This window comes from Fukomys damarensis, unplaced genomic scaffold (assembly GCF_012274545.1).
Source record: "Fukomys damarensis isolate Sample0158 unplaced genomic scaffold, DMR_v1.0_HiC HiC_scaffold_38, whole genome shotgun sequence".
Lineage (NCBI taxonomy): Eukaryota > Metazoa > Chordata > Mammalia > Rodentia > Bathyergidae > Fukomys > Fukomys damarensis.
In genome coordinates this window covers 22,985,709-23,002,126 of record NW_022900950.1, presented here as the reverse complement: position 1 = coordinate 23,002,126, position 16,418 = coordinate 22,985,709, and the positions used below count along the sequence as shown (strand labels likewise).

Genomic DNA, 16,418 nt, shown 5'->3' with positions numbered 1-16,418 from the left:
GTGAAATATAGTGTTGGAATTTCAATTGGCATTACTTTGAATCTATATAGCAGTTTTGGTAGTATGGCCATATTCACTATGTTGATTTTACCTACCCAGGAGCAGGGGATATCTTTACATTTTCTTATATGCTCTTTAATCTCTTTTTTCAAAGTGCTCTCATTTTCAGTGTAGAGCTCTTTCACCTCTTCTGTTAGATTAATAGCTAGATACTTTATTTTTTGGATGCTATTGTGAAAGTAATTGTTTCCTTAATTTCTTGCTCAGTGAGTCTGTTATTTATTTACAAGAAGGCTATTGATTTTTGGGTATTGACCTTCTAACCAGCTACTGTGCTAAAAATGTCAATTAAGTATAGAAGTATTTTTGTAGAGGGTTTTTGGTCTTTAATGTAGAGTATCATTTCGTCAGCAAATAATGACTGTTTAACTTCTTCCTTTCCTATCTTTATTGCTTTAATTTCCTTCTCTTGTCTAACTGCTATGGCTAATGCTTCCAAAACTATATTGAAGAGGAGTGGTGATAGTGGGCTACTTGTCTTGTTCTTGATTTTAATGTGAAGGTTTTCAGTTTTTGGCCATTTAATATGATGTTGGCTGTTGGATTTTCATAGATAGCTTTTATTAAGTTGAGACATAGACCATCTATTCTACTTTTTTGCAGGTTTTTTTTTTATCATCAATGGGTGTTGAATTTTGTCAAATGCTTTTTCTGCATCTATCAAGAGGATGATATGGTTTTTGTCTTTGACTCTGTTAATGTAGTGTACTACATTTATTGACTTATGTATGTTGAACCATCCTTGAATCCAAAGAATAAATCCGACTTAGTCAGGATGTATGATCTTCTTGATGATAGTCTGTTTTCTGCTTGTTCATATCTTATTAAGGATTTTTGCTTCTATATTCATTAAGGAGATTGGCCTGTAGTTCTCTTTTTTAGTTGCATCTTTCCCTGGTTTGGGAATCAAAGTGATACTTGCTTCCAGGAATGAATTTGGAAGTATTGCTTCCCTTTTAATTTCATCGAAATGTCTGAAGAGTAATGGCAGTAGTTCTCTAAATCTCTTGTAATATTAAGCAGTGAATCCTTTAGGACCTGGGCTTTTCTTTGTTGGCAAACTTTTAGTTATATTTTCAATATCACTGATGGTAGTTTTGGTATTTAAAATGTTTTTATCTTCTTTGTTCAAATTTGATAATTCATAAGTGTCTAGAAATCTGTCCATTTCTTCTGTGTTTACCATTTTATTAGAGTACAGGTTCTCACAGTAGGTATTGATGATCCTCTGGATTTCTGGTGGATATGTTCTGACTTCACTTTTTTCATTCCTAGTTGCATGCATCTGAGCCTTTTCACCAGAGTGATATATGCACAGCCATGTTTATAGACACACAGTTTGTAACAGCTAAAATTTGGAAACAGCCCATTTGCCCATCAGTTGGAGATTGGATAAAGAAGATGTGGTTTTTCTTTAAAATGGATTGTTACTCAGCCCTAAAGAATGAGAAATTAGATTCATTTATAGGAAAAGGGACACATATTGAGGATATGCTCCTAAGTGAAATAAATAAGTCACACATGTGTAAATATTGAATAGTTTTTCTGGTGTGAATAAACTGTAATAGTATATAAGATCCTAGAGATAATTGACATTGTGAAATCGGAAGAAAAGGGCTAAAGGTGTGGGGAATGTTGGAAGTGAAGGGGAAAGGGAATAAGGGAAAGGGAAAAATATGAGAAAATGAAAAAATGTAGTTTTTTTCTTTGCTTTTTTTGTTTTTTTGGTATCAGGGATTGAACTCAGGTCCTTGCACTTGCAAGGCAGGCCACCGAACCACTGAGTTAAATCCTCAGACTGAAAATGAAAAAATGAAAAGAAAGTGTTTGTTAGTGGGGAGGGGAGCAGGGGTTGAAGGGATGGCAGTGACAAGGGGAAAAAATGAGAACCAAGTCCTGTCATGTAAAGGTACAAGATCCCAATAATGAATGCAATTGTAGTGTATACCTAAAATGTAACAATAAACTCCAAAAATTAAAAAATATACATACACACACACACACACACACACATATATATATATATATATATATATATATATATAAGAACTAATACAGTTGTAGTTGGGGACCTAAACACCACACTATCACAAATACACAGATCATCAAAACAAAAAATCAACAACAAAATTCTAAAACTGAACTACGCTTTTCAACATGTGGATTTAATAGGTGTCTATAGAGTGTTCCATCCCACAAAATCAGAATATACATGCTTTATGGCTGTACATGCATCATTCTCAAAGATAAACCACATACTAGCTCATAGAACAGGTTTGAATAAATGCAAAGGAATCAAAGTTATCCTCTGTATATTATCAGGTTATAGTGCAATCAACCTGGAGATCAACAGCTTAAGAAGCCATAGGATCTTGACAAACACATGGAAATTGAACAGTCCTCTCCTGCACAATCAATGGAGCACAGACGAAATTAAAGAAGAAATTAGACAGTTCTTACTAATAAATGATAATGCAATACAACATGTAGGAATCTATGGCACACAATAAAAGCAGTTCTACATGGAAATTTCATAGCAGTGAATGCCCACACTAGGAAAACACAGTGAGCTCAAATAAACAACCTAATGATGAATCTTAGACTGCTAGAAAAAGAAGACCAAGAAAACCCAAAGCTAACACAAGAGGGGAAATTATAAATTTAGAACAGAAATCAATGCAATAGAAACTAACAAATGATAGAAAAAAATAAATGAATTGAAGAGTTGGTGTTTTGAAAGAATAAATAAAATCCATAAGCCCATAGCTAAACTTTTCAAAAAAGAAAAGGCTCAATCCATGCAATTAGGAACAAAAAATTTGAAGTCACAGGGCCAGGGATTTAGCTCAGTGGTTCGATGGCCTGCTTTGCAAGTGCATGGACCTGAGTTCAATCCCTGATACAAAAAAATAAAAAAAAAAATTGAAGTCACAATAGATCCAGCAGAAATTCAGAGGATCATTAATACCTACTTTGAGAACCTGTACTCTAATAAAATCTAAAACACAGAAGAAATGCACAGATTTCTAGAGACTCACGAATTATCAAAGTTGAGCAAAGAAGATAAAAACATTTTAAACACCCCAATTACAGTCAGTGAAATTGAAAATGTAATTAAAAGTTTACCAACAAAGAAAAGCCCAGGACCTGATGGATTCACTGATGAAATTTACAAGACATTTAGAGAAGAACTATGGCCACTACTCTTTAAATTTTTCAATGAAGTTGAAAGGGAAGCAATTTATTTGTTACTTACAAATAAATAACTGTAAGCAAGTGTTACTTTGATTCCCAAACCAGGGAATGATGCAACTAAAAAAGAGAACTATAGGCCAATCTCCTTAATGAATATAGATGCAAAAATCCTTAAAAAGATACAAGCAAACAGAATACAGAGTATCATCAAGAAGATCATACATCCTGACCAAGTTGGATTTATTCTTTGGATTCAAGGATAGTTCAACATCATAAGTCAATAAATGTAATACACCATATTAACAGAGTCAAGGACAAAAACCATATCATCCTCTCGATAGATGCAGAAAAAGCATTTGACAAAATTCAACACCGATTCATGATAAAAAAAATACCTGCAAAAAAGTGGAATAGATGGTCTATATCTCAACTTAATAAAAGCTATCTATGAAAAACCAACAGCCAACATCATATTAAATGGCTAAAAAGTGAAAACCTTCATATTAAAATCAGGAACATGACAAGGATGCCCACTATCACCACTCCTCTTCAATACAGTTCTGGAAACATTAGTCATAGCAATTAGACAAGAGAAAGAAAATAAAGCACTAAAGATTGGAAAGGAAGAATTTAAATTGTCATTATTTGCTGATGATATGATCCTCTACATTGAAGACCAAAAAATTCCACCAAAAGACTTGTACCCTTAATAGACACTTTCAGCAGAGTAGCTAAATACAAGGTCAACACTGAGAAATCAATAGCCGTCTTATACACAAATAACAGACTCACTGAGAGACAAATTAGGGAAACAATTCCTTTCAAAATAGCATCCAAAAAAATGAAGTATTTAGGAATTAATGAAGGAAGCAAAAGACCTCTACACTGAGAACTACAGCATTCTGAAAAAGTAATTGAAGAGGATATAAGAAAATGGAAAGATATCCCCTGCTCCTGGTTAGGAAGAATCAACATAGTAAAAATGGCCATACTACCAAAACTGCTGTACAGAGTCAATGCAATGCTGATTGAAATTCCAACAGTGTATTTCACAGAACTAGAGAAAAGAATCCAAAAATTCATTTGGAAACAGAAGAGATCTAGAATATCAAAAGCCATCCTAGGCAACAGTGACATGGCAGCAGCTATAACAATTGGTAATTTGAAACTATACTACGAAGCCACTGTGATAAAAACCAGCATGGTACTGGCAAAGAAACAGACCTGAGGATCAGTGGAATAGATTGGAAGATACAGAAACAACTGCAGATGTACTCAGCTACCTCATCTTTGACAAAGGAGCCAACCATCCTCACTGGAGTCAAGGTAGCCTCTTTAATAACTGGTATTGGGAAAACTGGATTTTAAGCTACCAAAGATTAAAACCGGACCCTTATCTTTCACCTGGCACTAAACTAAAATCCAAATGGATTAAAGGTCTAAATATTAAAAAAAAAGAGACACTAAATTTGCTGGAATATATGTTAGGCAGAACTCTTGACGACATTGTCATAGGAAAAGTCTTTATGAACAAATCCTCAGTAGTACAGGTACTAGCACAAAGACTCAATAACTGGGATCTCATCCTATTAAAAAGCTTCTGCACTGCAAAAGAAACCATCAACAGAACTAAGAGTCAACCTACAATGTGGCAATAAACTTTTACCAGCTGATCTTCAGACCAAGGACTATTATCTTGAGTATATAAAGAACTTGAAACCACCCCCAAATATAAAGACCCAATTCAAAAATGGGCATCTGAAATGAATAGACATTTCTCAGAGAAAGCAATAAAAGCTGCAAGTAAACGTATGAAAAAATGCTCCACATCACTGGTCATTTCACAGATGCAGATGAAAAGAACACTGAGATTCCACCTCACCCCAGAAAGAATGGCTACCATCAAGAAATCAACCAATAACAAATGTTGGCAGGGATGTGGGGAGAAAAGTACCCTTCTGTATTGTTGATTTGCAGGCAGACTGGTGCAACCCCTATGGAAATCAATATGGAGATACCTCAAAGAACTAGGATTATAGCTTCCATTTGACCCAGACATGCTTCTGCTGGTGATGTTTCCAAAAGAATTAAAAGAATCAAACCAAAGTGATGTATGTGTTTGTAATAGCTAAAACTTGGAAGCAGCCCATTTGCCCATTAGTTTGAGACTGGATAAAGAAGATGTAGTTTTTCTATAAAATGGAATACTACTCAGCCATAAAGTATGAGAAATTAGAGTCATCCATAGGAAAATGGATGCATATTGATATTAAACTCTTAAGTGAAATACATAAGTCACACATGTGTAAATACCAAATAGGTTCTCTGGTGTGAAAAACTATAATTGTAAATAAGATTGTAATGGTATAATTGACACTGTGTAATAGGAAGTAAAGGGCTAAAGGTGTAGGGGAAGTGGGATGGGCAGGGGACAGGTAATAAGGGAAAAGAAAAAAATATGAGAAAATGAAAAAATGGAAATAAAGTTTTTGTAAATGGGGAAGGGAAGAGGGGGTGAAGCAACCGCAGTGGTATGGGGAAAAAATGAGAACCAAGACCTGTCATGTAAAGGTACAAGATCCCAATAATGAATGTAACTGTACTGTATACCTAAAATGTACCCATAAACCCAATGAGGAAAAGAATAAATAAATAACAAGGATTTTTCTCCTCTAGCTATTGATATTCATCGTTTTTTTTTTTTCTTTTTTTGGTACCGGGGATTGATCTTGGGTCCTTGCACTTGCAAGGCAGGCCACTGAACCACTGAGCTAAATTCTTGGCCCTTGATATTCATCTTAAAAGATAACATTAAACAGTCAAATAAATGAGCCTACAATTACAAATAACAATGTACAGATAGCAAAATAAGTCATTTTTATTCAAACACTTTTTTACTCCTAATCCCTAAAATACATCTGGACATACATCCAAAACAGACTAAGTACCCACATACTTCTTTTGGTTACTAGAACTGGAGAGGGAGAGAGAGAAGGAGAGGGAGAGGGAAAGGAAGTCGGAGAGGGAGAGATAGGGAGAATGTATGCTTCCTTAAGAAAGACAGGGAGTGTGTGTGCTTCCTTAAGCTCAGAAACTGTACTTCTACAGTTCTGAAATCCTAAATTTTCTAAGAACTTGAGATGCATCTCTTTTAAGTCACACCTCTGTGGGTTCCTTACCAAAAGCCTGTGGAAGGCACCATACAGATGAAGATATGGGTACATTATTGTTTATCTATTGATCTATTGGTGTCTTTCGGGGAGAAATGAATTATCACAATTTGAAAATCTGTGTACTCTTTTGGGATGTCACTGCTTTCATTAACCTGATACTGAATTCTCCATACACCAATTCACTATAAAAACACTTTCACTGAATAAGTAAGGAACAGTGACCCTGTGCTTTACACCACTATGGTTTTGAAAATTTTCTGAACATAATTTATGGCCTACTTATGACTCTCTGGACTACTTCACCGAGTACGTAACAGTGCTGTGAAGGAGCACATAACAGTGCTTTCATTTAGAAAGAAGATGCTGATTGCACAGAATTAAATGACTGCAATATCATTCAGATAGTAAAGGAGCTGGGACACAAATTCAGGTATTTCTAATTAAAAACAGGACAACTTATCCAGCTATATGTAGTTTTCTCAAATAATATGTGAGCTAACAGAGAAACACAGAACTCAAAATAGGAGTTATTTAGGGAGTGCAGTTTCAATGGGCTTGTCATCATCAAGCCAGTGTTGCTGGGGTTAATCTGAGCATAGCTCTAATGATTAAAGGCTTTTGTGTTATTTCTTTTTCAATCATCATAATTTTGTACTGAGTTCTGAGAATTCTATCTCTGGGTCTAAGTCCTTATTTCAACATCCTGTCTCATACCACAAGTCTCTCACAAAGTAGTCCTACTTTGGTCTAGATAGGATTAGAATCCTCCAAGTCTTTGCATAAACTGATTCCTCTGTCTGGAATGTCTTTCCTCATACATGAATGGACAATTTTTTATTCATCTCTTAGGCAACCATAGGCATTGCCCCATTTACTTATCTTTACAGAGGCAGAATTTCATACTTCTCCCTTTGTGTTCTAGAGTACCTCTTGGATACTTATTTGCATGTCTTTATTACCACCCCAAGTAGTAGTCAGGACAGGGCCTCTCACTTAATACAGTACCTTCAGTAACTTGCTCTCTCTATGATAGCCTTGCTACTTTTGGTTGTACCCCTAACTTGTTCCTGAATTTTCTTTATTTATTTCAGGTATCCTCTTCCCCAGGATAAAGAGCTATATCTGACTATCCAGTTTATAGAACTAAATCTAGGTCTTACCACCTTTTGGTTTGCAGTTAACTAGAATAAGCTTAACCCAATGTGAAAATATGACAAACAAAATGACAAATTTGGAGGTAGTAAATTCTTCAGTGGGGGAGTTTTAGTAAGAGGGACTTAGTTAAAAGGTAGCAATTGCCAATACTGTTAACTGTTAGGACTACTAACAAAGGACAGGTAGTAGACATCAAGATTATGATTTAGGCTGCTGGCAAAGGATTGTGGGAGGCTGCCAGGCCACCTGCTCCCATTAACTAGCTGGACAGGTTAGAAAGATATGGTGGCTCCTGGGAGCTCCATGTACATCTTAGGAGATATGTATAGTAGGGATACAAAAAAGCATTTGCACATACAATAAAAGAAGCAGGAACTTTTTGGGTCCTCTTTATATTTGTTGTTCTTGTTCAGAGGAAAATAAATTAGAAGAAAGGACACTTAAAAATTAACCTTAACTTGTTGAAAATTAAGAGAAAATTAAGACAGGTACAGCAAAAGTTTATATTTTAGAACTCTATATGAAAAAAATAGGTTAATACTGAGAAACAGCAGAGAGAGAAAAAAAAGTGAATAGATAAAATAATTTATGAGGTTGGAATAATCACACACCTAGGTAGAAATGCTAGAATTCAAATTTGTTTAGAGTTGATTTTTTCCTTTATGTAAATGGAGGGGCCCAGAATACAATATTCTCAAGGAGGGTCTCTTGGCCTGCTGAACACAATGATCTGTTCCTGTGCTTCTGTCTCCTGCTGCATTCCCTCACCCATGGACAGCCACAGAAAGTAGAATTCTTCTTGGCCTAGGTGAATCACAAAAAACTAAAAACCCTCTCTTCCAAAGCCAACCATACAACCTAGAAATATTATTCCAACCCTCTTCCTTTTTAAGAGCTGGCATTAACAGACCCTTTGGCCTACTGTGTCTGACAGTAGATTGTGAGGCCCATGATCCAGACAGGGCCCTGATCCATGCCCAAGGGAGGGTCAGATGCAATCAGTGAAGTCAGGAAGCATGTGAAAAGACAGATCCTGCTGGGTTCTACCCTCCTCATCATAATTTCAAAATAATTACAATTTTGGTGAGAAAATTGGCACCTTGACAAGTTGATGAAGCACATTTAAATATATGACAGAATTTTTAAAAATCTTTAATGCATTAATAACAAAATATGTGAAATATTTTGTATTTCTGAGTACCTATTTACATAAGTGCTGCTTAACATCATGTGAAGGTTTATGTGAACAATCAACTTCCTCCCAAATGAAAAAGTATTGTTGGATTGTAATCCTACTATGAATTCTTAGTATAACAAGATTGAGTTTCTCATCCATCGCTTATGGAAAAAAAATTAATGTTCTCCCATTAATGCTTTCCTTGAAATTATTTCTAAGTTACACAGAAATTAAATGCCAGGTAAAATATCATGAAAGTCCAATATCTCATAGTTAGTCAAGATGTTGCTGTGTCAGAGCTGGTGGTGTAGTTCAGTGGTAGAGCACTTGACTAGCGTGCATGAAGCTGTGGGTTTCTGGAATGAATATTTTGAACATTTCCACTTGATTTTGGCTAGAAAGTGCAATTTTAAAACACAGGTTAGAAAGCAGAAGACCCAGGGAACATGAAGGAGAGTCACACTACTCACCAAACCACGCCTGCTGGTCACCTTGAACTTCTATGGCTAAACCAAAGTCGGCCAGTTTCACAGCTGCTCCCTTAGATTTGCTAGCTAAAAGCAAATTCTCAGGCTTTATTGAGAAAGAAATAAAAGAGATTGAAGTGAGAACCAATTTAAAATGACTACTTGAAACTAACAACAGTTTTACAACATCAGGAATGGGGTGGGGGTTGGGAAACATGCATTGTTGTGTCTCGAGGAGCCTGCCATTCCTAAATCCCAGGGAAAATATGGTTATAAATGATTACAAATTACCAAATGTGCAGGCTTCAGACAGATGCGGAAGTGTAGGGGGAGGTAGTGGGTGGAGAGAAAGGGGAAAGGGATGACAGCACCTGTCTAACGGGCTCCCATGTTTCCAGGGACCCCTCGAGGTGCAGCACAGCCACAGACACTGACTTAGAGGCCTAACGCAGCACAGACATCTTCAGCAGAAGGCAGTTTGGCAGAGTGATAAGAAGACTTGGACCAGTCTGCAGACATTTGGCAAATGGAACTCCACAAATTAAATTCGAGTTGACTTTTAAGAGTTTGGACCCAAATGGAGTGATTTAGATATCTCAGTGTTTCCAAACAATTTCTGTACCAATTCTGGACTTACTCTGAATGATATATTAAAATTGCTCTCTTTAAGAATGTTTATTCTTAAAGACAGAAAGAGTAACTACTATTTGCCAAATGTTATAGTTAGCTTTTTTCTTTACAAGCCAGTTTTAAACACATAATTTACATTTCTTTAAAGTGTGATTCAAACTTTTATATATAGATAAACACACACATATATACGCATATATATATATATGTATATATATATTCGAGAAAGATAAGTTTTATTTTCTTGCGTATTTATCATCACTTAGGGACTGATAATTCAGTTCTGGAATAAGGCTGTGTCTACACCACTGTTTCCCAAACCAGAGCATCAAAACACAGTGGTACGGTGAAAATCAACAACAGGAAAAATTCAATTCCACTGGATCCTCTGTGTGGATTTGAAGAAATGAGGACAAAATGTCTAGGAAAAGGAGGCTAATTAAAATACACAGTGAAGTCTACACAACCCAACTATTTGAATGAATACATGGCTGGATTGGTAAACACATGGGAGAGTGCCTTAAAGGCTTCCTACTTGGGATAAGAACCAGAGAATTTGGATTCTGGGTTCCAGGGATGAAAAATGTTGGGAAACAATGGGCTGTACAAGTGCCAAAAACTATTGTCTGAAATTCCAAAATTTCAGTCAGTCAAGTTGATTTTGTTTATATGTTGTCAAATAAGAAATTTTACATTTTTTTCATCGAATTGGCTACTTTCATTTCCTCTTCTTACCAAATTAATCAATTCTGTTGGTTGTTTTGACCTTATGTAAACACAGCCAAATCCATTATTTAATTCATTAATTAAGCCAGCCATGCAAAATAGCAAAAAACCCATAGCCATAACTTGAAAGAAATTGTGTTAAATCTATAAGAAATTGGAATATGGGCAAGTAAATTTTAATCAAATACCAGACCTCTTCAGGCCACTGCTGCTCACTGCCATCAGATTCATTGCTATTGTGACAACTGCAGATGTGAGGAAATCTTTGAAACTTTCGGTTTTGAACTATATCTACACAAAATGTATAAATTAATTTAGATTTGAGGATGAAGATGTCTCAGGAATATGAAAAATCTTCATGCTGAAGCATCTTTCAGTAAAGCCTAACGTTTGAAATTATTTGAACTCTGATTGTCAGTATACTAAGTATCTAATCATGTTAATTTTTTCATATTTGACACTTTACTTTCACAACTGAAATATAAAGTCTGCTATATTCATGCCTTTTCTAATTTAATTAATTTATAGCTGTTATTTTATGAAATAAGTAACTTGGACAAACTACATCAAGCCATAAGAAATAGTTGATTCTATTTTTTGGTGATCTTCAGATTCAAATGCATAAAAACATCAGAGAGGTCCACTAAATGTACATCTGACCTAATTTGTCAGCCACAGATTCATTCAAGGAAAGATTTCTAATCACTTAAAATATCACAGCCATTTTAGGACTTTTAAGTCAAGTGGTACTGAGCAAAAGCCATTCTCATTAGTGAACAGACTTTTTAAAAATTTAATATGCTTTTACTCATCACTAAATGGAAAAGCTTTGGGGCAGTGCTTTATGTATTTAGCTCTGAGATATCATGTTTGTCAATTCAGAAGAAATGGAAAGCCTTGGAGTTTTATCACACCTGACTTCAGCATGACTAGGGCGAACATTCAAAACTAGAGATGACCTAGGGCATCTCACTTTAGGGCCTCATGAGTCATTCAGGAAAAGAATAAACCTATCTGGATCAGTGTTTCACCTTAGACCCATGAAGACTGTTCAGCTGCAGTTATGGATAGGAAAAATAGGGCTCCTGAGAGGAGATTAAAAATGAATAGTATTGCAATGGCTTCACACTTAGTTACTGCTTTTGGGCAAACTGAAAATACAGAATGATGGAATGCTGGCTGAAAACCTGGATGTTATTAAAGGATTATTTGCTTTATAATGTTTCATCAAAGATTACTTTAAGGAGCCAGATGAAACATTAAAATACCATGCAAATTTGATTTCTATATAACTCTTTGGAATATACTGGTTTGAATAACCTTGTCCTCATGTTCTGTGAGAGATAAAAGGATTTATCACTAAGAATTTCTAAGGAAACATATTAACCAGGACAGGCACATTTATCCTGATTTTCTTCACTCATTAACACCCAAATTGCCTCTGACTCGAATATATGTTGTATGACAAAAGTTCATGCCAAGTAGACGAGTTTGGGTTTTAGTTGCCTATAGAAAGAGATCATCTGTGGTTACATTCCACCAAAGTGGGAAAAAGCAGAGGCTCTCACCTGGTCTGTGGATGCCTTCTTAGAAAGGAGCATCACTTGTTTATTTGCTACTATCTCCTCATTTTCATTTTCTAGCATGAATGAGAATGTATGTTTAAAAGCATGAATCTTCTAATACAGCTACAACTGACCAGGCAGCAACATGATGATTTAGAAAAAAAGGTGAGAATCTTGGTTCATATCCTGATTCTGAGAATATAGGCTGGGGCAATGCACAGATCTCTGGAACTAATAATTAGTTCTATTCTCAAATGAACTTAGAAGGCTACTTCACTATGACACTCCAGGGTCCATGGCTATTTCAATGTGTAGAACATTTAATATTTGGAAGAAGTGGTCAAAACTGAAAAGTGTCATGATTAATGAAGCTAACTAACTTCAATGCAATCCATTATGCTAGTCTTTGTCTGTTGAGATTATCTCTAAATTCCTACAATGCAAACAGTTTTAGGTTGGTTCTTAAATAGATTCTACTAACATTCTCACACATAGGTTCTTCCCCACCCCATTGCTTCCTAATGATGCAGGATTTTCCATGACATCTGGTCTCAGTGCCAACAACCATTTATAGCATATCAGCTGTAATGAGCAGCAACTGTTTGCAAGTTGTGTTCTGTAATTTTGTATGCTACAAATTCTGTCAATAGGACCCCAGATTTTCTTGAAATTGTTCAAATTATCTCAAAGTACCTAAGGCAAGTTGCAGAACCACTTTCATAACTGAAAGAGACTTGGGAGATAAAATAAATCATTCCTCTCAGTTTTTAAAGGTAGGAAGGAGGGAAAGTCCAAAAAGATGAAACCAGGACTTGAAGCTAAATTTCCCATTTCCTTCCTTTGAGAGATATGATACTGAGGAAGCCTTTCTGATGATATGAGAATTGCTCATTTTCAGAAAGTAATCAATTCAGTTGATATTTTTGGAAAAATTTGAAGCATTAAAAAATACTACCCATATTCAAATAAAATAAGGGGAAAAGTTATGACAGTTTTGATCTTGTTTCACTCTATATTCCTTTCCTGTTTCTTGATTTAGTTTCATATTTTCAGTACACACTGTCAGGTAGATTGAAAGAACTGAAGTTTAACTCCAATGTGCCAATTTCCCAGTATTTCTCCACTTCTTAATACAGACAAGGCACTCAATAAACACTAGAATGACTACATGAATAACTGAATTTTTCACATACATTGTTTGTTTCTAAAATATCTAAATATACATTATATAGAAAGGATAGATGGTACTGGGGAAAGCAGAATATCTGTAGTATTATAATTATTTGAGATGCAGAATTCACAACTTGATTTATATTTTACCCACAGTTAACAAAGACTTACTAAATGCCTCTCAGCACCTACTTCCTACATCTCTGACAACTAATTTCTCCCTGCCCATTAATTCCCATGAAGTAGTCTTTGAAATGTATGTCTTATTTGATTCTTCCATTTCCTTAGAAATTCTTTTATGTTTTTGAGAAAGGGTCTCACTATGCAGTTCAGGCTGGTCTTGAACTTATTGTGTAGTCCACGCTGGCCCTAAACTTGAGGCAATCCTTCTGCCTCAGCCTCCCTAGTGCTGGGATTGTAGGTGTGCACCACTATGCCTGGCCTTAGATATTCTTTAAAGAATGTAAATTATCTTTTCAAATTTCTTTCCACTATTGGAAAATATCAGTATTTCCACAGGAAGTTAACTATTCTCTCCCCCAAATCTCGTTATTCTCCTAATTGAATCTACCTACCTGCTCTCATATCCATCCATCCATCTGTCCATCCATTCGTCCATCTTTCCAACTGTATAGTGATTTTTCCATCAAACAATATCATTCAGAAGGAAGCTACTATGAAAGACAGCATTCTCTGCATTTCATAGGGTGACTTGTTAAAAGATTCATTTGTATGAGGCCTCTTGTCCAAACTGCCACTCATGATATGGTTTAGTAACTACTTCTTCTATATTTGAACTAAAAAGAATCTTACTATTTTACATGAAATACAGTTATTTGAAAAAACAGAGCTATGTAACTGTCTCTTTTTCCTTCTGTCTACTGATTCACAGAAATTGTATTCTCCGGTAATTAAGTGAGAGTACACCTCTGACCTCATGTGCCTCTATTTCTCGTGACATCAAGAACTTAAGCTATTTATTGTGGCTTATCTCTGACCTAACAGTTTTCTGGATGCAATTCTTGTCTAATGTGCTTCCTCTTTTCTGTGGGAAACATCAGCAGCGCATTTCGACACATTTTAACTCTGTGGGCTGAGGAGTACCATGTATCTGCAAATGTCTGATGAATGTGTTTTCCTCTGCTTTATATCTAAAGTTGAAACTAGGAGTTCACACACATTCAATACTGTCACTTTATTGCTTCTTGGCTTTTTGGCTAAGATCAAATGTAATACTAAGTCACTTTGTTCTTTGTAAATATTCTAGTTTTAAGGTCCTCAAACTGATTGTCTTCCTTTTCTTCCTTCTTTCCTTTTTGCCTTCCTTTGTTTTTGAGACAAGTTTTTTCCTAAGCCTGTAAATTGCCCAGGTGGGGCTGGAACTTGCAGTCCTCCTGCCTCTGACTCTAGAGTGCTGGGATTACAGGAGTGCATCACCACACCCAGGTTTTTTCATGTTTATTTTGATCCATTATTTGTTCTCTGTAAAAGGTTTTAATTCACTTACTTAATTGAGAAATGGTAATGATCAAGCATGTATACTTGGAATCAAATGGCCTGGGCACAAATCATATCTTAAACTGAGTGACCTAGAAAAAGTTATTTCACTTGTGGTTGCCAAATTTTCCATATGTGATTTAAGTACAATCATAGTGCCCTCTTTATAAAGTTGTGAAGATTCACAAAACACAGGAAAGGTACATGGTGAGTGCTGTACGAATCACAGCCATTACTACTTTTATTATTAAGGTCCTGCCTTGATCCAGATCTTCCCCCAAACTATTCCTATTCTTGAATTCTATCCTCTCCAATACTACCTGGATATACATCAACTAGCCTCACCCTGGAAGTACCTCAGACAAGTCTGTGTCCCATGGTACAAACTGATGCTAATGGTGATACCTCTCTACCTTGTACCTTCTCCAATTGCTTGTTTCTGGGACATCCCCAAATTGCCTGTTGTGCCAAAGATCAGATGATTTTCATGCTGGTGGATTCCAAAGGGTAGGAGTTAATCAAATATTTAGATGGTGATCTTTATTCTGAAGATATTTTTATCTTCTTTATGTTATTCAAAGGTTAACATAGTTAATTATCTATTAAGATTGCCTTTCATTTTATGAATGTATAATTTACACACACTTATATTTTGGACTTCATTGATTTCTGAACTGAGGGGATATGTTGAAAGTATTTACTAGATTAAAGACCTATGTTAAGTACTGTAGGCTAAATAGCTATTGTTTTGTGAGGGCTTTACAAATTGTAGAGTACCCATATATATTCATAGGTGCCTTTGATACTGACAGTAAACAACATTTCTAGTGTTTATCTCTTACTTATATGGAATAGTTAAACTTTGTGCATTAAATATCTGAAATGTATATGAGTTAACATCTGAATTGGAATAAGTAAATGAAAATCTATGAATAGAAGCAAGGCCTGGTCTGGATGCCTGTAATCCTAGCATTTGAGAGGCTGAGGCAGGAGGATTGCTGTGAGTTCAAGGTCAGCCTAGGTTACATAGTCAGTTGAAAGCCAGGCTGAACAGCATAGTGTGAGCCTGTCTCAAAACAAAACAAAACACATCTATGGATAGATATAGCAATGGCAACTGTTTTGGCTTAAAGCCTGGTAATTCATCTCAGTATTTCATCTCCTCTTGCATTTTACTTTAAATGTGTGTAAATGTGCTATTACAAGTATATATTTATTTCATTTATCTTAAATAAAAAAGGCACAGAACAGAGGTAGGAATTTAGCACACTAATGCGTGCATTCATCATCTCTAATGCACGAGTTCTGGACTTTTGGTATGTTTATGAAATGGTCTGCTAAACCAAGCACTGAGAACTAGACTCAGTGGCATGAAGTCTTAGCAAGTCATCTATTTGCCAGAAACCAGGACAATAAATTATGCCAAGTTCTTCCAAAAGTTGATTTCTGCCCTGTTCCAAGGTTAGAATAAGAATGGGAGGGAAGGGCCAGGGATTTAGCTCATTGGTTCTGCCACCTGCCTCACAAGCACAAGGTCCTGCGCTCAATTCCCCAATACCACCACCAAAAAAAAAAAAAAAAAAAAAAAAAAAAAAAAAAAAAA

General features: G+C 35.7%; 1 protein-coding gene across 13 annotated transcripts in view; it reads right to left on the bottom strand.

The window, feature by feature from the left end:
- The window catches only part of Camk2d (calcium/calmodulin dependent protein kinase II delta), a 352,869-nt gene that overhangs the window by 74,251 nt on the left and 262,200 nt on the right, over positions 1-16,418 (bottom strand). For all 13 annotated transcript variants that reach the window (XM_033760056.1, XM_010633832.2, XM_033760058.1 and 10 more), the window contains exon 7: positions 9,231-9,333. In XM_033760056.1, coding sequence (XP_033615947.1) covers positions 9,231-9,333 — 103 coding nt within the window. The remainder of the gene's footprint in view (positions 1-9,230; positions 9,334-16,418) is intronic.